At 39.5% G+C, this 22,840-nt stretch overlaps 2 protein-coding genes and 1 long non-coding RNA gene across 3 annotated transcripts in view; all 3 read left to right on the top strand.

Annotated features, from left to right (window-relative positions):
- The first annotated feature begins 2,878 nt into the window (after window positions 1-2,878).
- Window positions 2,879-20,030, top strand: RHAG (Rh-associated glycoprotein). The gene is made up of 10 exons (XM_017813076.1): window positions 2,879-3,089; window positions 7,947-8,130; window positions 9,831-9,981; window positions 10,178-10,325; window positions 11,068-11,231; window positions 12,919-13,056; window positions 13,317-13,438; window positions 14,142-14,227; window positions 15,084-15,157; window positions 16,368-20,030. Exons 1-10 carry the CDS (start codon window positions 2,954-2,956, stop codon window positions 16,443-16,445), a joined length of 1,281 nt encoding a protein of 426 aa, XP_017668565.1. The 5' UTR covers window positions 2,879-2,953; the 3' UTR covers window positions 16,446-20,030.
- Window positions 20,031-21,103: 1,073 nt separating this feature from the next.
- The window catches only part of LOC108496403 (cytochrome P450 2K1-like), a 10,087-nt gene continuing 8,350 nt past the window's right edge, over window positions 21,104-22,840 (top strand). Inside the window, exon 1 of the mRNA XM_017813075.1 lies at window positions 21,104-21,553. Coding sequence (XP_017668564.1) covers window positions 21,368-21,553 — 186 coding nt within the window. The 5' untranslated portion in view covers window positions 21,104-21,367. The remainder of the gene's footprint in view (window positions 21,554-22,840) is intronic.
- On the top strand, window positions 21,589-22,840 carry LOC108496407. The gene is made up of 2 exons (XR_001874447.1): window positions 21,589-22,630; window positions 22,762-22,840. It is a non-coding gene; the product is annotated as an uncharacterized LOC108496407 (long non-coding RNA).

Below are 22,840 nucleotides of genomic sequence, written 5' to 3'. Positions count from 1 at the left end.
CATGATCTAGGGCCCATGACCATCTGTAGAAGTTTAGCAATTTAGTAGGGAACTTCATTCATACACAAAACGCCTAAAAAAAGTGGGAATAATCTCCTTTCCTTTAGATAATTTCCCCCAGAGAATTTCCACTAGAGAAATGAAGCTATTTTTGTTTAGAGCTGTGTATACAGGGGACAGTGGTTACAGATCCTTGTCAGTGCCAAATGCTTCTCGTGATTTGATTTTCCCTTTTTTCTTGGAGAAATAACTCAGTGTTCATCAAATTTGGCAGAGAGGGGAGTCTACATGCTGTGAACGTGCCTTTTTGCTGTCCTGTGAAATTCTTATCTGGTTGGAATGAGCTACAAAGAGTCTAAAACTGTCATTTTCAGTGCTCTGGTTAGAGCAGCTTCTTGTCACAGTCACAGAGAACAACAATCCAAGGTTTAGCTGAGGAAAGCCAGGACTGTTTTCCTTGCCACCACTAGTGACTCAGGGTATGGATATTCATCCTTGGAGAGGCTTGAAGAGAATATCCAAAAGACCTGCCATTTCCTTAAGCAGTGCCCAGACCCAAATTTGATACAAGTTAAAGCCCATTGTAACAGGCAAAAAGAGAGGGTAGGAGTCAGGCCAAACTGGGTTTTCCCAAAAATCCAGTGAACAAAGTAGCTCAGCTCCACCCTCTGGATAAAACAACTTCTTCCTCCCTGGCAGCTGATGGTACCAGCCCTTTTTTGCTTAATGTTGGTAATATTTGAAGTTAATTGGTGACAGATTCAACCTTGTTCGTGGTGAAAGAGAAATGTTTCATTTATTTAGAAGAAAAAAATACTGGAGTATAAAAATATTGAAATATAATTTCTCCAGAGTGCCTATTTGCATGCAAATCATCTGTACATATCTATGACCCAATGATCTGTGGCTGCTGGACATTGGTTCACCTCAGCAGGAAAACAGCTTAGTTACTATTTCTGGTCCAAAAAAAAAAAAAAAAGAAAAAGACAGGTATGAATACTCTTTCAATATAAGTGGTGTGTCTGTGTGTTTATGTATCTGAATGCTATTTAAGATATAAAGTAATAACCACAGAGAAAGTCCTGATTGAATGGAGCTGACCCATTTCAAATTTTAAACACTATTAAAAGGCACTTTCCCCAGTAAGACTTCAACAAGGAAACTTTTCCGTACCCCTGAGAGGACTTCAAATAAGAATCACACATATGTCATGTGAGATCTTCACCAGGGAAAGCATTATGTGACTGAAAAACACAAGATATTCATGGCCGAACTATGGGTAAAAAACAATGAACTTTGCTCATGAGTTTGTTCTTTTTTAATCACTTCCTGTGCTAATGTAAGAGCTCACAGGTCCTCACAGTCAAACCTGGCTGTCTATCTTATCCTGTGGCACAGCAAGGATGAGCAACAGTATTTTAACAAAGCCGTTTCCTCTCTTTGAGCTGTTTGAATGAAATACAGTCTCTACAAAGAAAAAAAAACACGTATGTTCTTATTTTAGCTTTACCACTTGTTTGATTCTGTGATAGACTGGTGTGTTCTTGCTGAATAATTTGATTTCTCTTCCAAATGCACAGACTCATTTGCGAGGAGAAAAAGCTGAGATAATTTTAAACTTAGTTTGGATTACTGCCTAATTCTACCATCATATTAGAAAACTGTGAATTGGACTTAGGAACAGAGAAAAAGCCATGGCACTGCCCTGTGCACCAGTACAGAGTTACCTTAAAAATAACTGAGTTCTTTAAATCTCATGTGAGCAGTTTTCCAACAGTATCTCTCCAGGACAGCAGCCCAGTGGAACACCATCTCCAAGAATCTATATACTAAGCTGATTTCTATACCCAAGGACTGATACAGTGTTTTACTGCTGTACCCTGGCTCTACTGCTTCATCACCACATCCCTTTTTTTATTAGGTACAATTTTCCATTAAATAAAGGCTCCTACTATACAATTTTGACCTTTCTTCTGACTAATGAAATAAGAGAGACCAAGTTACTCGCCATCACATCAATATGACTTTTTATCCATGAAATTTTGAGGAGCTAAAACAAATTTTGACAAGCAATGTGACTCTCAAGAGCATAAGATCATGCAACAATAATCTAGGTGAAATTTGGGGTTCTCCTTCATTTTTTGAGAAAGCTTATAATCTGAGCTTTTTAAAACCGTGTAACAGATTTGGTCTCTGACCTATTTCCATTGTCTAAGTTAAGGGAAATGCAAAAAAAAGGGCAATAATTCAAATTGAAAAATTGAGTTGTTTTCTTCAAATTCCTTTTTAATAATGTAAAGCTTTCTTTTTTAAGAACTAGGAATATCCTTTTTACTTATAAAGAAGTACAATAATTTTCTTTCTAAATAAAATTTACAATGACACTTTGTGCTCTGAGAATGAGAATTTCACAGTGAAATAAAATCAAGTATGTCTTCAGGATGCTGAAAGAGATTCTCTTTGCTTATCACATCCTATATGAGAAGGTAGGAGATTTTCCATGCTTTATTTGAGATGAGAAATTATTTACCTTTTCAAAGAAGAGCTACAACTTGAAAATATTATTGACTACAGGAAACACAGTTGAGAGTTGCTGTGTTCCTTACTACGTGCAGCAAACCAGGGTCTGTGAGATTTTCTTGAAGGGTATTTCCTTTTTGAAGGGAAGCAGTGAGAAGCACAACTGTAGCTGAATGAGCTGGTTTGCAATACACATTGTGGTGGGGGGGAAAGGCATGTAAGCAGGATTTCACACACAGAAATAGCCTGGGAAATAGAAATCGCCGTGTTGATCCATAATATTTCCCTCCCGTAGTGGGTGTGACGGTGTGTTCGTTCCTCTGTATCTCTTTTTTTTTTTTTTTTGCTGTATCACCCAGACCCACTGAATTAGGCAGCTCTGCTGGAGGCAAACGCCCATTATCAAGCTCTCCCAGCCCCCTGCTCTGCAGCAATGCCTTCAGCCTCGGACACCAACATGAGGTTCAAGTTCTCCATCCTAGCGCTCCTTCTGGAAGTGATCACCATTGTTTTGTTTGGGATATTTGTGGAGTATAAAATCGGTAGTGACTATGACGCCTTATACCCACGTAAGTGTTGCTGTCTAAGAATTATCGAAGTTAGAATTTCTTTAAGCTAATCCTAGGCAAGATTTCTGAATAACTTAAGAGACCTGCTGATACAGATAGAAAATAAAGTCGTGCTTTGGGGCAAACAAATTTTTCTGAGGTGTGAAAGCAGCAGGCTTCAAAGATAAATTCAAGTTGAGCACATATAAAATTCTGTAAGTACCTAACTGCTGAGAATTTCACTGTTCTGGGAGAGAAGAGTCCTGAAAATAGTTCTAGTGTTTGCACAGCAGGTCAAAACTTGGAGAACTATGTATTGCTTTGAAAGATTCTAGCGTTTTCCAGAGATGGATGGGAGCGTTTCTTGCCAGAACTTCTATCCTGGTAACTGTATTAAATAATTAAAATTGTTAGAACATTAATCATCCAGGTTTTGAAAGGTTGTCTTATGGAAATTGAGCAGCATGTGCATCATCATTACAAAATGTTTACAGAATACAGACTCCATGAAGGGCCATAGTTTTTGTGACAAGGTGGATAACCCCCTGCTGTCTTCCAAAGCAGTAGCTCCATTAGGCAATGATAGTTTAGCCTTCAGATGTCTCTGTTGATTTGTTGCTCTGCAAATGCTTGATGAAATGAAGGAGAAAGCTTTTTGGCCTGAGAAGTAGTTGTTGACTTCTCTCACCCTCCTCTTCCTCATGCAAAGATAAGATTGTTGTGAATAAACAGAAAACAAAGTTTGCAGAGCTGCAGACTGTGTTTTCCCGCAGTATTGAAGGTTTCTCATTCTTTTCCTTGTCTCTGATGTCTCAATGACTTGCAGCCCTGATTTCAGTCCTCTTAATGAGGAACACAGAAGTACAAGTAATTTTGAATGCATCCCTCATTTTGGCTCATTCTAACTGTCCTTTCAGTGATTATTACAGGGGAATGTGATCTCAGGGTCTAGTCTTCTGTCATGTATTCTCACAGAGAGCATTGTCTGGCTGAGAGAACAGTGAATGCACAGCATTATTCAGCTCCAGATGCAAGTCAGTTGATGAACATGAGGAGCTAATCACTCACATTTGGGTTAACTCCACTGAAATGCAGCAGTATCCCTGAGATACAGGGACTTAGGCTATGCCAGAGCCCATTCCATTTCTGTGATACAGCTTGGCCACATCAATGATAATCACAGAGTCAGAGAATGGTTTGGGTTGGAAGGGAGTTTAAAGATTATCTCATTCCAACCCCCCTTCCATGGGCAGGGACAACTTTCACTATCCCATGTGGCTCCAAGCCCCATCCAACCTGGCCTTGAAGACTTCCACAGATGGGGCAGCCACAGCTTCTCTGGGCAACCTGTGTCAGGGCCTCACCACTCTCAGAATAGAGAATTTCCTCCTTTATTATCTGTCTGTTTAGAAAGTCATTCTCCCTCTTTTTCATAGCCCCTTTAAGTACTGGAAGGTGCTCTGAGGTGTCCCCAGAGCTTTCTATTCTCCAGGCTGAACAACCCCAGCTCTCTTAGCTGAGGTCATATCGAACTATCCCAATTGTATTGAACTACCCAAGTTCCCAAATTAGGTGGCCTTAGCTAGACAGTATATTGGGAATGGCTCTTGGTCCACTGTCACCCAGGAGGTGACACCTAGGCAAAAGCTATGCCAGAAACCACAGTAATAATTTGACAGCACAGATAATTGTACTATTTACTTTTTTTTTTTTTTAAGTAGCTATTACCTAAAACACCTCTCCACCTACCCCTTCCCTGACTCTATCCCAAAAGAACATGACAGCAACAGATACAACCACAGAACAAAATTGTTTGGGCCATCTTTGTATAATTTGGTAAGCCAGAAGGATGATGTTTAGGACACAGGACCTTTAGATTCAGTTTACTGGTTTTTCACCCCTCAAGAACAGAGAAAATGACTCCTCCATTCTCGGTATCACACCTCTGGCTCTGGTACTAAACTGTATTTTCTTGGAGTCTGCTTTATACAAGGGAAAATGAAGGAAAGTGCATTGGATTCTTCTGCTTAATGCCAGCAATTTAATAGTCTTACAGTACTGTGGTGCATTTCTGAGTAAACCTCTTCTGCATGGAGGTTGCCTGTACCACACACATCACCATGGGCACTGTGTTCCCTGGGGAGCTCCTGGGGTAGGCTGCTTTAATTTGATATCTCCATTTTAAAAAGGCATCAGAGAGAGGGCAGAAACTTCACCAACATCACAAAGAAGAGGTCTTTAAATGTAACCTATCCAGTTAGGGACCACCTATAGTTATTTCTTCCCTAATACCAGTGTCTAAGAGGTGTGGGAGGAATTTCCTGCTGTCTCCCTTGGCTCCCTGCACAGTCAGTGTATGACTGTGCTGCTCCTGTGTGCTGTCCCTCAGCTGCCCACACTGTTGACCTGTGAGCAACCTTCTGGAACGGGTTTGGCTCATACAAACCAGCTCCTTTACCTGCTCCTAGGTATGGCTTCAAGCATGGCATGGATAAGGGACTGCTTTTAATAAGTAGTACAGGTGGGAAAAGTTGGGAGTGAAGAACAGGTAGCTGTACAGGTTCAACCTGTGAATCAACCTGTGCCATGTGCCTTTTGGCCAGGCTGCTCACTTTACCAGTAGAGACATAAACTAAGCAAACATCAGGGATGTCATGCTGGACTTGTCGATGTTGACCTGACAGAGCTCATGGCCAATAAAGAACGAGAATAAAAAGCAGGATTTCCTAATACCTGTATTTTCACTTCTAAGACCCCTTCCTCTAAAATTTAGCTGTCTACAAAGTGCACACAAAAGCACAGTTTGCCTGAGGACCTGACAGAAAATTAATGCTGTGGTTGTATAGGTTTATTAGGATATACTTTGAGCCAGGACTTCCCCTGAGTCCACAAAATGATGTGTTCAAATGGCTTCCCATGCCGTCCCCAAGGATGTTAACACATCTGTACCTCAGAGATTTAATTGTTCCTTCCAGGGGTAAATTTATATTCTCAGAACTGCAGTGCAGGGCCTGATTTTATATGTCTTAAACACCTCAGCACAATAAATTCGAGCTCTTTCCGTCGTTTTGAGCAGAGGAAAAAATGAAAATAATAATGGAGGATCACCACAGCTTTTCACTCAGGGAAGGAATGCTGAGCTGAGATCATTCCCAACGTATAGCTTTGCATTATACTATTTCTACTGGATGCAAGTACAGGCGTGACAAACTGGATGGACAACTTCAGGTGCCCTGTGCTGCTGGAATGGGAGAACAAGGGGGTGTGATGGTTCTTCAAGCACTCCAACAGGATTTCTTTAGTACTGGTATCCTGTATGCGTTGTCCTGTGATTGATCCATGACTCAAGGCTTAGGAAAACCAATGCATCCCTCTTCAGGGTTCTGTGGTTTACTACTTTAGGCAAAACAATCAGTTTTAGTATAAACTTAGATACCACAAGCATCTCTGTGTTAAGACTGACCACCTTGCATTGGAATTATTATGTTGGTCTTGGGCAGCCTTGGAGAATCCTGTGCAATGGTTTTGCTCAGGATCTGCCGGAGTATTTTTCCAATCTTTGTTTTCCTGCCTCGCGGAATAGAACTACTATGCTTTGCTAAACACAACCAGTTACTGAAACAGTTCAGTTCAAATCAGGCTGTTTTCTTCATCATTTAAAATCATTCCAGACCTACTCTTCTCTATAACAAAGCACGAAGGTAGTTAAAGCTCAAGGTATAGGCTAGGCTAGACTCAATAGAATTTGTCCTCAACATCCATGAATTAACCTAGTTTTAACCAGGACTTCTAATTTACACTTATTTGTGTAAATAAGTCCAGACAGCTTTAAAATGTCCAGCCTAAGGAGGAGGCAAAAGGATTGGGGATATTTATGAACCACATGCATTTCTACAGAATTATAGAATGGCCTGGCTTAAAGATCATCTAATTCCAAGCCAACTAACAATGCCATTTCTTAGATGCAACATAAAGGCTGTTACTACACACCTGTAAGTGTTTCAGTGCTAGGTCAGGGCTGGAATATGACACTGCAAATACTGAAGTTTATCAGGAATCTCCAGTAACTTATACTTCTGGGCCCTCTTTTGGCTGAATCTGGTAACACATATAGCAAAACTAAGGATTGCTTAAAGTAATTGGAATTGTAACTTCAAGTCAAATATTATACTAACCAGCTCAATGTCTCAAGTTTTTCATGCATATTGGTATGTAAGAGCAATGAAATAGAAATTAAAAGAAAAGGTTTCTCTATACTAGAGGTTCTTACTAACAGTAAATCAGAGAAAAAGCTGTTATTATAGCACTCAAGCCTTTTTGGTTTAGAGTTGATTAAATCACATAAAACTTAAGAGTAAGGAAATATTTTCAAATATAAAATATTCATGTTGTGTTCATAGACTCAGTTGGTATTAAAAGCCTAAAAATAAAGAAAATTAAACATAATAACTTTAAAATGTAGAAGAAGAACTATCCATATTTTAACAAAATTCATATTTAGAAAAAAGTCTAAACATTTGAAGAAAGACTAAGTGTGTATTGACTAATGATATTAATTTTTTAATTTAAACTTTACCTTAAAATGACTTTTTCTTTTATCCATGTAAATAAATCAATGTCTTGTACAGTAGTTTTTAGGGATGCCAAGCATAATGTTCTTTCTATAATGATATTAGGAGGAATATTATCAATAATTAGGTTTTGCATTTCCCAGACACTCAGTCTTCAGCTAGTAGACTGGTCACGAAGTGGGGAAGAATGTGTCATATCCGTGAGAGGACTTCGGAATTCTTTTCTATTAAATCCTCCTTTATCCCTAGCTTTCTGCACTTCCCAATCACTTTTCATTGTCACTACACAGACATGTTTTCCCTTCAGATTTTCAGGATGTCCACGTGATGATATTTGTTGGATTTGGTTTCCTGATGACCTTCCTGAAGAAATATGGATTCAGCAGCGTTGGCATCAACATGCTCATTGCTGCATTTGGTCTCCAGTGGGGAACCCTGATGCAAGGATTTTGGCACATGCATGGAGGGAAAATCCAAACTGATGTCAGAAGGTATATGCGAATTTACAAAAATTGATATTTCTGTCCCTTAGGATATCAGGAGAAGCCGTAAACTACACTATCTATGGGATCAGACTTTAGGTTCACCTAAATTTCATTAAGCCTTACTGTCCACCTCTCAAAATCCATCTCTCTTCACCTCTAAGGGGGCCACACCTAGACCAAAGGGGCCAAAGGGTGGAATGAAATTTGAGGTGCTACATTATGTGTGGGCTGTAAGTCCTGCGGAGAGATTGCTTTGAGTCTCTGTGTAGAAGCTGGAAGATTTCAGCAGTAGCACAGCATATCCTGCATCCAGCAGGCATGGAAGGATCTGTCTTTCCATGACTCACAGGGTCACAGAAGAAAGTCTGCAACAGCATCTCTATTCACTCACAAGGTTTTCTTCTACTTCCTAAGGAGTGACTTTCATGAGCATCACACTGCAGTAGGGTCTGAACACCGATCGCAGAATAAGAGGCCTCATGAGCAATGTCTCCAGCAACTTTTAATCCCTCTCCCATTCATCTATCCTGCTTCTACCGAGATCTCAGAGTGTTTTTCACATCTGAAGTTCTATTTTCTGAGGCAACTTGTAGACAATTTGGAAAGCAACACCATCCAAACATTACTGTGGGACAAGCAGGAATACTCTAAGTAGCTCCTTAATGCTCCCAGGCAGGCATTTGTAGATGGATCCATAATTTAGTGCCTCTCTGTGCTCCAAGTTCTTGACAAATTTGTAGTTTTATTTACCTTTGCCATTCCCCAAAACATGTTAATGCTGAACCTGCCTGACAGGTCATGCAAACATGATGCACAGTGGCAGAAAGTCATGCAAGACTTTCAGAATGATATAAACCATCAGACTGAAGCCGAGACCTCCCTGTCATCTTTGAAATCCAAGTGGCAGTCAGGGCTGGAAATTGAGGTGCTGGAGCGTGTCCAGAGAAGGGCAACAGAGCTGGGGAAGGGTCTGGAGCACAAGTCTGATGAGGAGCAGCTGAGGGAGCTGGGGGGGCTCAGCCTGGAGAAAAGGAATCTTGGGGGGACCTTCTCGTTCTCTACAACTTCCTGAAAGGAGGTTGTAGCCAGGTGGGGTTTGGCCTCTTCTCCCAGGTAACAAGCAACAGAGCAAGAGGGAATGGCCTCAAGTTGTGCCAGGGAAGGTTTAGATTCGTTATTATGAAAAATCTCTTCAGAGAAAGGGTTATCAAGCAATGAAAGGGGCTGTGCAGGGAACTGGTGGAGTCAAATCCCTGGAAGTTTTTTAAAAAAACATGCAGATGTGGTGCTTAGGGACATGGTTTAGTGGTGGACTTGGCAGTGCTGTGTTAACAGTTGGACTTAATGGTCTTAGGGGTTCTTTTCCAACCTAAATGATTCTATGATATCCCTGCACATCTGCAATGTACATCTCATCTGTTTTTTCATTATAATTTCAATCAGTTAAGCACATTTATGGTATAAGCAGGAGGAAACCATCCCACACTTATTCCTCAGCAGCTGGTAAGATCCCTACAAAATCCATCTGGAAAGATTTCATTTAATTTTTACCCCCAAAGATGATCTTGATAATTTTATACTTGAAAAGTTAAAGCTCTATCATATTAATATGTCATGATGGATAGTACAGCCTTTAAACTGCTTTTCTCTTTTTCATGGTTTTTTGCTTTACCTTGTTTTGTTTTTATTTATTTTCTTACCTTCAGCATGATAAATGCAGACTTCAGTACAGCAACTGCTTTGATTTCATTTGGAGCAGTTCTGGGGAAAACAACTCCCATTCAGATGCTGATCCTGACAATTCTGGAGATCACCATCTTTGCATGCAATGAACATCTAGTTGCCGAAGTACTTCAGGTACAACTACCTAGAAATAATTGTTTTCTCTTTATAACAAATACTTTCACTTTGCAATACTTCCTGTTTGCATATTCTAGGTTTTAGTTTCTACCATAGAAATTAAACCATTAAAGTCATCCAGACTTCTCTTTCATCAAATCTTCATCTTTATGTTGTGTAAAATCTGAGGTCTTATTTTGGGTCCCTATTGCAGGCCACAGATGTTGGAGCTTCAATGACTATCCATGCTTTTGGAGCTTATTTTGGTTTGGCTGTAACCTTAGTGCTGTATCGTCCTGGTCTGAAAAACAAACATGAAAATGATGAATCCACCTATCACTCAGACATGTTTGCCATGATTGGTAAGTGAAGTAAGAGTGAGTGCTGAGCAGTTAGTTGTTTATTCCTCTTCTATCTCTATTTTTAACTGTTTACCTATTATTGCACTATATTCATTTTCCTAAGTATATTCCTAGAGGTAAATTCTTTATAGCCTGATGCATGGACCATATTTTCAGTGATACACATATATTTATACAGCTTTTCCTTGATTAAAAGAAAGGAAAGATCAAAGTAAAGATGCGTTTTCACTGTGCATTCATGGTGACTTCCTTTTTGTTAAATCTTCTGCTTTTAAGAAGTATTTCCATAGAAAATCATCATAATTAAAAGGATTGAGTTGTGCCTGTCATGGTAATGACTGTGTACCATATACCTGTGTGTCTGTGAGATCTACTCACAGACCAATTAAACAGCTAAAACTATCAGTTATATCTATAGGTGATAAAAGATTTGCATGTGAACTGTCTTGCTAATGCCTCTTATTCTGTTTGGGGTTTCACATTGCTCTGGCAATAAGTGTCCGGTGACAAGGGGTCACAGCATGTTAGAAAGATTTGACAGAGATCACGTGTCAAAATCCCAGCTGCCAGTGTCAAAAACTGTGTATTCTATTATTTCTTCCAGTATTTTGGCTAGTCTATGTTTCTTATTAATCATCTCCCTCATTTCTTGTAGCTACCTGTGTCGTGTTGGGTCTTTCACAGTGAAATACTCTTTATGACTGAATAGCCTTTGCTTTGTTTTGACTTGTATTTCACCCAGGTACCCTGTTCCTTTGGCTGTTTTGGCCCAGTTTTAACTCTGCCATTGCAAGTGGGGAAGACATGACAACAGCAATTATCAACACTTACTATTCCTTGGCTGCAAGTACCATCGTAACATTTGCCCTCTCCAGCTTGGTGGACAAAAGAGGCAAATTCAGTATGGTAAGAATCGCATTATGACCTCTGTAAAATCGAGTCAACCCTCTATAATAAGAGTGTCATGTGAAAGGTGGGAGTTCAGATATTTCCCCCAGGAAAGTTGAGACCCTGGTGTTCAACAGTCTGTCAGTGTTTCATAAGGAGACCCTTCACCACCAGATCTATCGAGTGTACCTCGACCTCCCTTGTTAGGGGCAACTCACCAAAGCCTGGACCCCTCAGCGGGTCCTGCCAAGGTGTTATCCACCACCAGCAACTGCAAGGACTCACTTTAGCAATTTACAGAATAATATTTTTTATTAATACAAATTCTGACAGATTAATAAGGTTTGAAAGTTGTCGGTGATAGCGTCTACTGCAAAAATATATTTTAAAGCAATCTACTGATACAAATATTAAGCAAGCACAAGCTCTGATATGAAGCAATCTAATTAATATACTATGGGGTAAGCACAAGCAAAAGCTCTAGTCCTAAAAGCAGCATTTAATGTGCATAGAGCATATTTCTCACCCCAGGCATCCCTCTCGGGGAGGGGGGGAGAGAATGGACTCAGCCTGTTGACTGATCCCAGCAGTTTCAGTGCAGGTCTTCTCCCACTTTCCTCTTATCCCCAACTTACTTTTATACTATTTTCTTTATGTTTGCGTGGAGTTTAGTCTTTCTTCAAATGTTTGGGGTTTTTTTCAGAATATGAATTTTGTAAAAATATGGCTAGTTCTTCTTCTACTTTTTAAAGTTGTTGTGTTTAATTTTCTTTTTTTTTTAGGCTTTTAATACCAACTGAGTCTATGACCACAACACGGATATTTTATATTTTAAAATATTTCCTTACTCTTAAGTTTTACGTGATTTAATCAGCTCTAAACCAAACAGGTTTGAGTGCTGTAACAGCTTTTTCTCTGATTTTATTGTTAGTAAGAACCTCTAGTATAGAGAAATTATTTCTTTTAATTTCTCACAGAAAGGGTTGGAAAGCACTGGAGCAGACTGTCCAGGTGGTGGTGCAGGGTTGATGGCTGGGCTTGATAACATTAAAGGTCTTTTCCAACCTTAATGATTCTATGAATCTATGATGATTTTCTCTTGTCCACAGGACCTGCTGGATCATAGTGACATTAGTCCAGCGTTCAGGTGGACTTCTGGGTCTTATTCCAAAGACAGCCCTATTTGAGTTATCTTATTACAAGAGCCAAAATAGGTCTCCCAAGGCAAGGACCTGTTCCCTGACAATCTCACAGTGCATCTGCACAACAGGCAAAACCAAACTAACTTGGGGCTGCCAAGCTGACAATCTTTCATCTCCTAGCCCTAAAATCCAGCCCTATATTTTCACCCACTTCTTTCCCCCAGCCGCAGTTCTGTCTGAGCTCAGCATGATCGGGGTTGGGATTTGCTGCTGTTGTAGGAGGCAGCTCTCACTCGCTCAACCTGGATTCTCAAGAGATCATATGAGTTTTGGTGACTTTGCAAAAGCTGGACTTCATTAAAGTGGCTTAGGGCAACTTTGAACCGACAGCAAGAATATGTAACAGAGAACTTTGCTTTAAGTTCCTGTTCCTTCTTCATTGGAAAAATCTCACCTGAAGAAAAGGAAAAGTTCTGTGTGCAAGAGAGTCTTCAGAGGCACTCAGCCCTAAAAGGAAACTCTGTTCTTCATATATCACTTTCCCCTCTGTGTCCCCTTTGCAGGTTCTCATTCAAAATGCCACCCTGGCAGGAGGAGTAGCAGTGGGTACCTGTGCTGACCTACACATTTACCCTTTTGGTGCCATGTGCATTGGGATCCTTGCTGGAATTGTCTCTGTCCTTGGGTTCCGCTTCCTGTCTGTAAGTACTGGGGACCCACCTCTGCTCTCATTTATTTATTGCCCTTTGGATTTCCTGGAGCTCCGTGCGTTTGCTAGAAAGGGAGGATAGAAACTGGCTGATGCAGCAAACTCTAGACAATGGTGACTTTTAATAATTTGATTATTTTAATAATAATGATTTGATTTTTGTACTTCTGCACTACTTTCTTTTGCACATCATTCTAGAGATCATAGAATTCTATAAACTCACTATAAACTTCCGATTTCCCCTCATTTCAGCCTCTGTTGGAATCCAAGCTGAACATTCAAGACACTTGTGGAGTTCATAATTTGCATGGTTTGCCTGGAATTCTGGGAGGTATCGCTGGCATCATAGTAACTGCGGTAACAGACCAGACAATGTGAGTTACAGAGAGATGAGAGAAAGGTTTCTTTTAATTTTTGAACATCTATCTTTATTTTCTATCTTCTTTGGATCTAATTATGATTTTTTTTTTCAGAAATACACCTTTGATTTAATGACAGGCATCATATTCTGGTTTGAATGGGATTCTTCTTAATCTCCTGCCTTTAACACACTGTTTAAATGCCAAGTTTGTTCCAGATTAAAAATGCAAATAAAACCAAATAAATTAAAATCATCATTAAAAAGCTCAGAGCACAGAACCATTCAAACATAGAAAAATATTTATTATGATTCTATAATTGCACTGCTGGTAACTGTAATATTTCAACAGAAATTGGAAAAATGGGCCTTTTCCACTATCTTATAAGACTCCAAGAAGACGAAACGCTGATCTTTTTGACAACAGGGAGCATTCTCTAAAAGCTTACAGGATACTAATAATCTTTTCAAAGAACTTGTTTTCATTTGAAGTCTAAACCAAGTCAAATTAAAGTCATGATTTGTCTTGTACACAACAGTGGCAGGATTTGTTGGACCTAATGTTCTTGGAGATCTTTTCCAACTTTGATGATTCTAGGATATTTTCCTATGAGCCGCCTAGTTCAGCAGGCAGCAAGTACAGTGTTGTAAGACCAACCATCAGTCTCAAAGTGTACCAATTTTTCAATAGTCAATGGTTTGTTTTCTACCCCTTTCAGGCATGGTGTCCTGCTAACTCCTGGCAAGCAGGCCGCTGCCCTGGGAAGTACACTTGGAATTGCACTGGTGGGAGGAGCATTGACAGGTCAGTCTGATGCATGTGTGTGAACTTAGAGACTTTTCCATGGAGAACGTCAATGTATCAACAATTTCATGTGAATAACACAAAACAGAAGTAATGCACGATGGCACACTGGCAGAACCTTAAACATGGAAATGCAGTTTTTCCAATATTTTTGTCTTCAAATAAAGTCCAGGTTGGACATAAGAAGAATTTCTCCATTATAAGGGTTGTCAGACATCGGAAGGGGCTGCCCAGGTGGTGGACTCCCCATCCCTGGAGGTGCTCAAGAAACGACTGGATGTGGCACTCAGTGCTCTGGTCTAATTGACAAGGTGATGTTTGATCAGGGGTTGGACTTGATGATCTTGGAGGTCTTTTCCAACCTCTATGTCTCTATGATTCCATGATTCTAGATATCCTACTGAATACATGCTTCAAAGATAACTGAGTTTTATATATATATATATATATACACACACACACACACACATAGGAATAGAAAGATGTTGTTCTGGATGCAATTCTTCTCCAGATTTAAAATCCTGAACAGTAACTAGTTTGAGACTAATACATATTCAATGAGGTGTCACATGTTTCCATGTGTTGTTGAATACTTCCAAACAAAAAGAAACAGGAAATTTCAGTCTGAAGTCTGGGAAAGGTTTGAACAATTAAAAACAAGCTCTTGTTCATGTTTATGTGAAGAAATCTGCATCACTCCTCAGAATAAGTGACCTGATGTTCCAAGATGGTTGGATACTTCTGTAGATAAGGAAATGAGTCAGAAATCTTAGCTGGCTCCCCAGGGCACATCTTAGGGACGTTTATTTGGTCATTTTCTCAGTTTTTTTAACCTCTGATGCTGTTTTTCCTGCAGGTGCTATTCTAAAGCTGCCCTTCTTGGGACAAGTCTCTGACCAGAACTGCTTTGATGACTCTGTTTTTTGGGAGGTAAGATACAACCTCCTTTATTTTCATGATATTGGAAAATGTACATCACACTGCAGCCCTGCTCTCCTGAGTTGGTGGTTTGCACACTTGAGTCAACTTTCAAAAATGATGCTTTGCCTCGGGCGGTGGATTTATCAAGGCCATCTTCAGGACCTTTTCTGGACTTCTTAGCTAGTCATGGCCTTTTGGACAAAAAGTGGAAATACAGCCAACAGATTGATATGTCAGTGGAGCTCTTTATCTCTCTTTTAAGTGCTCACTGTATCAAGTATCCTTTTCCTTATTAGAGACTGATGACATACTCCTAATTTAGACAACCTGAATTTTATCCTTTATGCCAGGACAAACCCAAAAAGGCAAGGCAAGAATTAATACATTAAATACATTCATTGTAAATAAAATGTACTGAAGCAAAAAGGAGTTCTTGTTAAGTGTTTTAATGAATTAAACTCCAGTACGGACCAACTACACAATTTGGCTTTTGGTGAGAGAAGGTTTGCAGTCTAAGAGAAAGTTTTGAGCCAAAAGATCAGCTGCAGCAACGACAATCAGAAAAACAAAAGCAAAAACACAAAAAAAACCCCAAACAAAACCACAAAAAAACAAAAACCAATCAACCAACCAGCCAAAAAAAACCCCAAAATATTTTAATGACAACTCTGCAAGATATGTGCTGGTTGACCTTGGGAAAGTCAAAGACCTAAAATGTGTTGTCACATGTAAATGTTAAAAAATGTCAGGAAAAGAAAAGTTTTACAATGGCTGAAGAATTTACAGCCTGAGTTGACCCGTGATAATAACAGCCCCTGCTCTACTGAAGGTCCTGTAGCATCACTAACACTGATCAAAAATACTCAATTCCATATGAGCTTTATCAGATAATGGGAAGGAACATTGATATCTGGCATACAACATCATCTATATTTCTTTAGAGAAGTCTCCTTGTTTCTTTAGAGCTCCTTGAAAATCCCAGATATATATTCTGTACTCTCACGGCTGACATCAGCGTTAGGGAATTCTTCTATGAACAAAACCCTAAATTCACCCCTCAGAATCCAGAACTGGTGTTTCATGTCAGGCTGTGCCAATGTTGATAAGCAGACACATAACATATACAAATAGAATTACATTCTCAGCACATTTTAGTCTTCTTTCATGGCAAAAGTAAGTCTATATCTCATTAACTGAACTCTTCTGTTTTTTATGGCAGGTTCCAGAAGAGGAGAAAGGACATGAAATTCTCTCCAGCAACCGTGATGAGAACAGCAGATTTGAAGCTGCCATGTAGAAAAATAATTAATCTGTAATATTTGTGCTAATGAAGCTCTTTTCCATTTCTAATGCTAAGAAAAAACATCCAAGTATTTTCCTTACAACCAGAGGGTTTTAAGAAGTAGCTGTAAATAACTATATTTTTGTGATATAAAACAAGCTTGATTTTAGAGTATGTAGTCATTACGCCAAGCCCAGGCGAATTAATTAGGTCTTTCTAATATATTTGTTCATCGTCAAAATTATCTATATTTTATCTTTGGTTGCCACTGAGTCAATATAGCTATTGTAACAAATTTTGGGTTTCAAGATTCCTCCAGGATAATATATTTAACTGCAAGATTTCTGTGTTACAATCACATCCTTCAGCTGTGTAGAGGTAATCAAGAAGAAATTAATTGATAGTTTTTATTCAGATTCTAACAAGCTTTTCACCAGAGCATCCCATATTAACTTTTTAAGAAAGTTTGTTGTCTTATTTTTGGATGGGGGTGGGGGGGAATGGGCTGTGTTTTGAAGATTGATTACGACAGGAAACAAAATATTGAAGTCATTCTTATGGCAAAGCACAGAACACAGCGATTGATGAGCTACTCTAACTGGCAATATGAGTATCAAAATTCATTGTTAATATGTTTATTGAAAGGAAGAAGAAAGTGAAATTGTGAAAAATTTCATTACAGTCACAGATTTCTTTAGACTGTTTCAGGGACACAATAAGGGAATTGAGTAGGAGCTATGAGAATCAGGTGGTTGCATAATATGCCTTATTACATTCAGCAGTAATAAGTGGGTTGTAGCACTGGTAATGTTAATAAATATGAACTGAACTAATGCTAGCTCCAAAAAAGCATGAGTTGTTAGGAACTGATTGGAAAGAAACCATGTCCAACCTACAGAAGACTCAGAGAGGACTTCCATGTGGTGAGTCACTGACCTTGAAGTCACTGTCTCCTAAAACAAGAGAAAGCAGAAAGAAGAAATTTGAAGCTAAATTAATGTAAATTAACTCCACCTGAGAAGTGATGACAGTGGCTGCTCAGCTAAGAGAGAGAAAAATTGAGGAAGGAACTCTACAAGATGAGAGTAGCCGGGAGCAGAGTCACACCCCACATCTGTGCCCATGTGCATGGAGTAATCCAGGGAGAAGCAATGGATGGGAAATCTAGCAGAAGGAACACTTCAGTGCATTATTTGGACATGGAAAGCTACCACTGATGTCTCAGAAGAACAAGCTAAAGTGGGTGAACTTTAAAGACTTTATTTATATTAGCATCTTATTTCAAGTCTGACTCATCAGACTAAAGAGAAAAACTCCTCTCATATAAAATAGCACATATGTTTTCAGTTCTGCTGATGTATTTTTCCTTCAAAAACTTTAGAAAGATACTAGTCAGGGTTGTCTCATGTTATATCAGCTGTATACTGCTATATATGCCACATTTCTACCTATAGATGAAAACACATTTGTTGTAATACACTTCAGTTCAGATATGCTCTTTTGCAGATGTACAGCAATTGGCTCTGTTCTACCTTGTTGGCTATAAAATATGCTTTATCCTTTCAAAGCTTTCACACAATCATATTTGTAAAAATGGAGAAGGTATTTAACAATGTAAATACTGCATATGTAGATATTTTAGAAGGGATTTTTTATAATTTGCAAATTATTGAAGTACTTGAAAAATATTCCATATGTAGACAGCCTTTAAAAATCTTATATTCAATACAGGAATGTCACCCCTCAAAATCTTGTTTGGGGATTCAGAGGGTCTTTCTTTCACCTTACAGAGGTGAGGTAATTTCACTGATTCTGAGTGTTGACCACCCAGGAATGCCTGAGTGAAGAAGTACCACTCACTGTCAGTAAATCTTTCAGAATTATAGAATCATTAAGGTTGGAAAAGACCCCCAAGATCATCAAGTCCAACCTGGAATGGAATATCACCTTTCCCACTAAACCATATTGTGAAGTGTCGTGTCTACTTGTTTTTAGAACCCTTCCAGGGATGGTGAGTCCACCACTTCCCTGGGGAGCCTGTTCCAGTGTTTAACCCCTCTTTCAGTGAAGAATTTTTTCCTAATATTCAGGCTGAGCCTTCTGTGGAGAATGATGCCCTCAACAGTTATCTTTAGTTTTTGAAACAAAAAGGGGGAAAATGAACTATGCAGTTTGGTTCTCCAGTTCTCCTTATAATCTTTCCGTAGTAATCCAGACCCTCGTCCTTCAAGAACTCATTATTGTCCTCTGCCTTTTCTTCTCAGAAGTTTCCTGTCCCAGACAAATCAGTCATTCAGGTTCTCTCAAAAAAACAGAGAAGGGAGATGGATCGTTTTGTTTAATCAGAGCTTCAAATGTTACTTTCTTTTCCATGTCACTGTGCCCTTGAAGTGTATGATTTGTTCTTCTGAAGGGTCATTTCCCTAATTGCTCACCTCCATACTTCAGCTGCCAGTGGCATTTGGTTCTCTGTCTTAGGATATTTTCTTTGGTTGGTTATTTCCCAGTTAATCAAAACTTTAAACACCCTGTGTCAGTAGAGCTTCTTTAATAATTAGTTACAACTTCTGTGTAATATGTTATTGAACATAAAATATTTTACCACGAACTTTGCTCTTCCATGAGGGAGCCTCACACTGGCAGGAAAGGAAAGTAAGGAGGAAAACAAGAGATGGGGTGGAGGACAAGCTTAGAGGTTGGGACTGAAAAGTAAAGCAAACTGCTCTAAATTCAAGGTTTATGATCATCAGTGTTTCTTTTCTTTCTCATAAAAGACTGACAATTTTTTATTCCTTCCAATAACCATTAAACATTCTGTCTTACCTTTGTTCTCACCTTGACATGTTAGTTTTTACATTAAAAAAGCTTAAATAAGGTTTATTTTTTTAAGCAAATAAAAACTTTAATTATATCTTATTTAAACTAACCAAAGGTCAAGCTTATTGTCAAAACACCAGTGGATGATCATAATTTGAAAATTGTTTTACAGTTCTTCAGCTCTGTCAGAGCAGTATCTTTGTATTTCATTATTGAAAGGCAAATTTATTTTAAAGCCACTGGCTGAATATTTGCTTATAAAATTTTTTTTCATATTTGTATTCAAATCCGTTGCTGATTAAATGCATGAATTTAATGATCAGATGGCCAACTGTATTTGTTTGACATTTCTTGAGGATGTATAGTCTTCTTTCTCTCTCAGTGGGATCAACCTGTTAAAAAAGTATGCATTGTGAGAGTCTTGCCAAAAGAGAGCTCTTCCTCTTCTTCACAAGCCTTCCTGCAGAAGTTCACCTTTCAGTCACCCCTCAGCTCCTTGTTGTTAATTAAATTCCGGATATATGTGGAAAGACTGACATTCTCTGTGCCTTTTACCCCATCTGGGAAGGTGGAGTAGAATCAGGCCAACTGGCACTCAGCTGGACACAGGCCCTGGACTTTTTCCAGGACGCATTCCAGGTAGGTGAAATGTCTTGGTCTGTTTTTCAGAGACCCTGGGACAGCAGCAGACTCAGGGTAAGGCACTACATGAGTAGGCTTGTTGGAGCTCCTTTTCCAGGCTCCCAGCCATGTGCCAGGGCACTTTTCCGCACCTGCATCCCCAGGGGCTGACTCCTCTCCTCTGCCTCTGGTGCTTTTAGGAGATAAGAGCCTGGGCACCTCCCCTCACACAGCCTTCACCTTCTTGCCTCAAGGCCATGTACAATTTAGGGCTCTAGACTTCTACTAGAAACTCTTTCAAACACTGTTCTTCAGGCTGTGGCTCAGCTTCTCTGGCCAATCTCAGTGAAAGACCTGGGTGGTTTCTTCTCCATTGCTGCTGCTTCCAACAACTCCCTCTCTGCTGCTCAACTCTCTTAAAGTCTAAGACATGAGTCAGACTGTACCTCAGCCCTCTTTCCTCACCCAACAGAGGACATCTTTTCTCAATGAGGTGTCCAGTTCTGGGATCCCCAATACGAAAGAGGTATGGACAGACTGAAGAGAGTCCAGCAAAGGGCCACAAAGATGCTGAAGGAACTGCAGCATCTCTTATATGAGGAAACACAGAGAGATTGGACTGTTTAGCCTAGAGAAGACTCAGGGGGATCTTATCAGTCTGTATAAACACCTGGAGGAAGGTTCAAATAAGTCAGAGCCAGACTCTTCTCAATGTGTGCCCAGTGACAGGACCAGAGGCCATGGGCACACACTGAAACAGGGGAGGTTCCTCTGAACATCAGGAAATACTTTTTTGCTGTGAGAATGACCAAGCACTCCAGGTTGCCGAGAAGGTTGTGGAGTCTCTCTCCTTAGAATCCTAGAATTGTTTAGGACCTTGGACATATTCAAAATCTGTCTGGACATAGTCTAGGACAACTGGCTCTTGATGGCCCTGCTTGAGGAATGGGCTTGGACCAGACAAATTCCAAAATCCCCTCCAATCTCAATCATTCCATGATTCTGTGACTTGAAATTCTCAGTGAATTCAATGGAAGCAAAGTTATGCCAATTCCTAGGTATTTTAAGAAAATAAGTCTGTGTACTACTTCCTTGGGCAGTGGCATTTTGATTTCAGTTCTCAGGGTATCAAGGCTGTATCTGTACTAATGACAAAAACTTAATTAATCAGTAACCAGGACAGTGTACAGAGTTTATGACTTTTTATACCAAAAACCAGGTCAATGACCACGTTCTTGGACTTTCATACTCGGACACTGAGCTATACTCTCACCCAGTCACACACTTGGCTAGCAAACATTTACCTGCCTCTGTACCCTGCTGAGGTATAGCACAGAGGGAGAGAACTAAACCAGTCACAAATTGCAAGAAAAGTATCTGGGAAAGAGGTTTACGGACTAACACAGAAGTCTCCAAAGGGAAATTTTTGCAGGAGGACAGAGATCCAGAGTCCACATTTTCTCTTTTCTCTTCTGTGGCAAACACTTTGTTGAACAGAGATGGACTGGAGCAGCAGCACTTCCATTGGTTTAGTGTTCATCCTGGCTTTTCTATACATTTTGAAAATAGCAGGTTTCTGGGACAACAACCAGAGAAAGAATTTTCCTCCAGGACCAAGAGCATTACCTATAATTGGAAACCTTCATTTATTTGATTTGAAGAGACCCTACAGGACTTATGTACAGGTAATAATTTTCTTTTCTATTGGTCCCATAACTACACATATCACTGAGCCCATAGTCCAAGATGTCAGAGAGTTTCTCCTACTATCCCTGACATGTTGTAACCATGGATGATCCTTTAGCAAGGGACAGGAGATGGTTATTTGAGTAGAAAACTTTGAATGCAGAAAGATTTGTTCTTTACTGTAATATTTTCTCCATGCAGCTTCATGCATCCAGGTTTCAGCCTTAAACAACTCTCAAATTAATAACAAGGGCCCACCTTATTTTTGTGATAATTTTGAGGAAAAGGCAACTGAATAAGGAGTGATTTTGATATGTGGTCTAACTCCCTCTGGTTTCCACTGATTGATGTGTCTGGACCTTACTGGAGCTTCTTGCCTTCACTGAATCAGAAAACTTTCTCATCTCTCTTTCCTCCTTCCTTCCCCAAAAGCTGAAGATAACTATATACACTTAATATTCAGGGGCAACAATTGCCAGAATAATAAACCTTTTGTTTTTTTTCTTGTACTTTCTCCACCCAGTTTATTGCAGGGCTTTCCTGACTTTGAGTCAGAAGACTACAATGAACCTGCTCCTTTCTTAGAGTTTTTTCCACTTAGACATTGCAATTACACATCCTCCTTGGTGAAGATTTCAAAAGGGATATTCACACCTACAAATCTGGATGTTGCATCCACAAATCAAAAGATTGCTTAGATGCACAATCTAGAATATCACTGTAGCTATGCAGTACAGCCTAATCATGTTGACAAAAGCAAATTCCATGTGTTTTCAGGCCAACAGAACCAACATGTCTCTGCTGTAATCCAGTGATTCCACGCTAATGCGGGAGGTTGGTTCTCTGACGAGTATAATTCAGACATGTGTCACTGCTCCTCTTATTTCATATATAGTTGGCTCTACTGGCTTACCAGTTGCTGAACATTTTCCACATTGTTGCTAAATAGCTGTTTTCTGTTTCTCTCTGAAAACACAGAAGAAAATAAGGACAGTCAGGAAAACCCCCTCCAATTGTCAGGAGAATTAGGAACAATGAGTTATATAAAAATAAATCTACCTGTACCAGCTAAAAAGGTGTCTCCAAGACAGATTCATGGAAGATATAGTCATGTATAAAAACTGTGAATTTACCTAATACTAAATCCTGGACCAGAAAACAAAAGGTTGTTTTTTTTTTTGGGGGGGGGGGTGTACCAGCTAAAAAGGTGTCTCCAAGACAGATTCATGGAAGATATAGTCATGTATAAAAACTGTGAATTTACCTAATACTAAATCCTGGACCAG

This window comes from Lepidothrix coronata, unplaced genomic scaffold (assembly GCF_001604755.1).
Source record: "Lepidothrix coronata isolate B3197 unplaced genomic scaffold, Lepidothrix_coronata-1.0 Scaffold39, whole genome shotgun sequence".
Taxonomy (NCBI): Eukaryota; Metazoa; Chordata; class Aves; order Passeriformes; family Pipridae; genus Lepidothrix; species Lepidothrix coronata.
The sequence above is the reverse complement of the archived record's forward strand: the minus strand, read 5'-3'. Positions and strand labels throughout refer to the sequence as shown.

Coding starts and splice junctions, on each gene's coding strand:
- RHAG (XM_017813076.1), top strand. CDS start 2,954: ATGCCTTCAGCCTCGGACACCAACATGAGGTTCAAGTTCTCCATCCTA. Junction 9,982..10,177: donor TAGTTGCCGAAGTACTTCAG/GTACAACTACCT, acceptor TCCCTATTGCAG/GCCACAGATGTTGGAGCTTC. Junction 13,439..14,141: donor GCGGTAACAGACCAGACAAT/GTGAGTTACAGA, acceptor TACCCCTTTCAG/GCATGGTGTCCTGCTAACTC.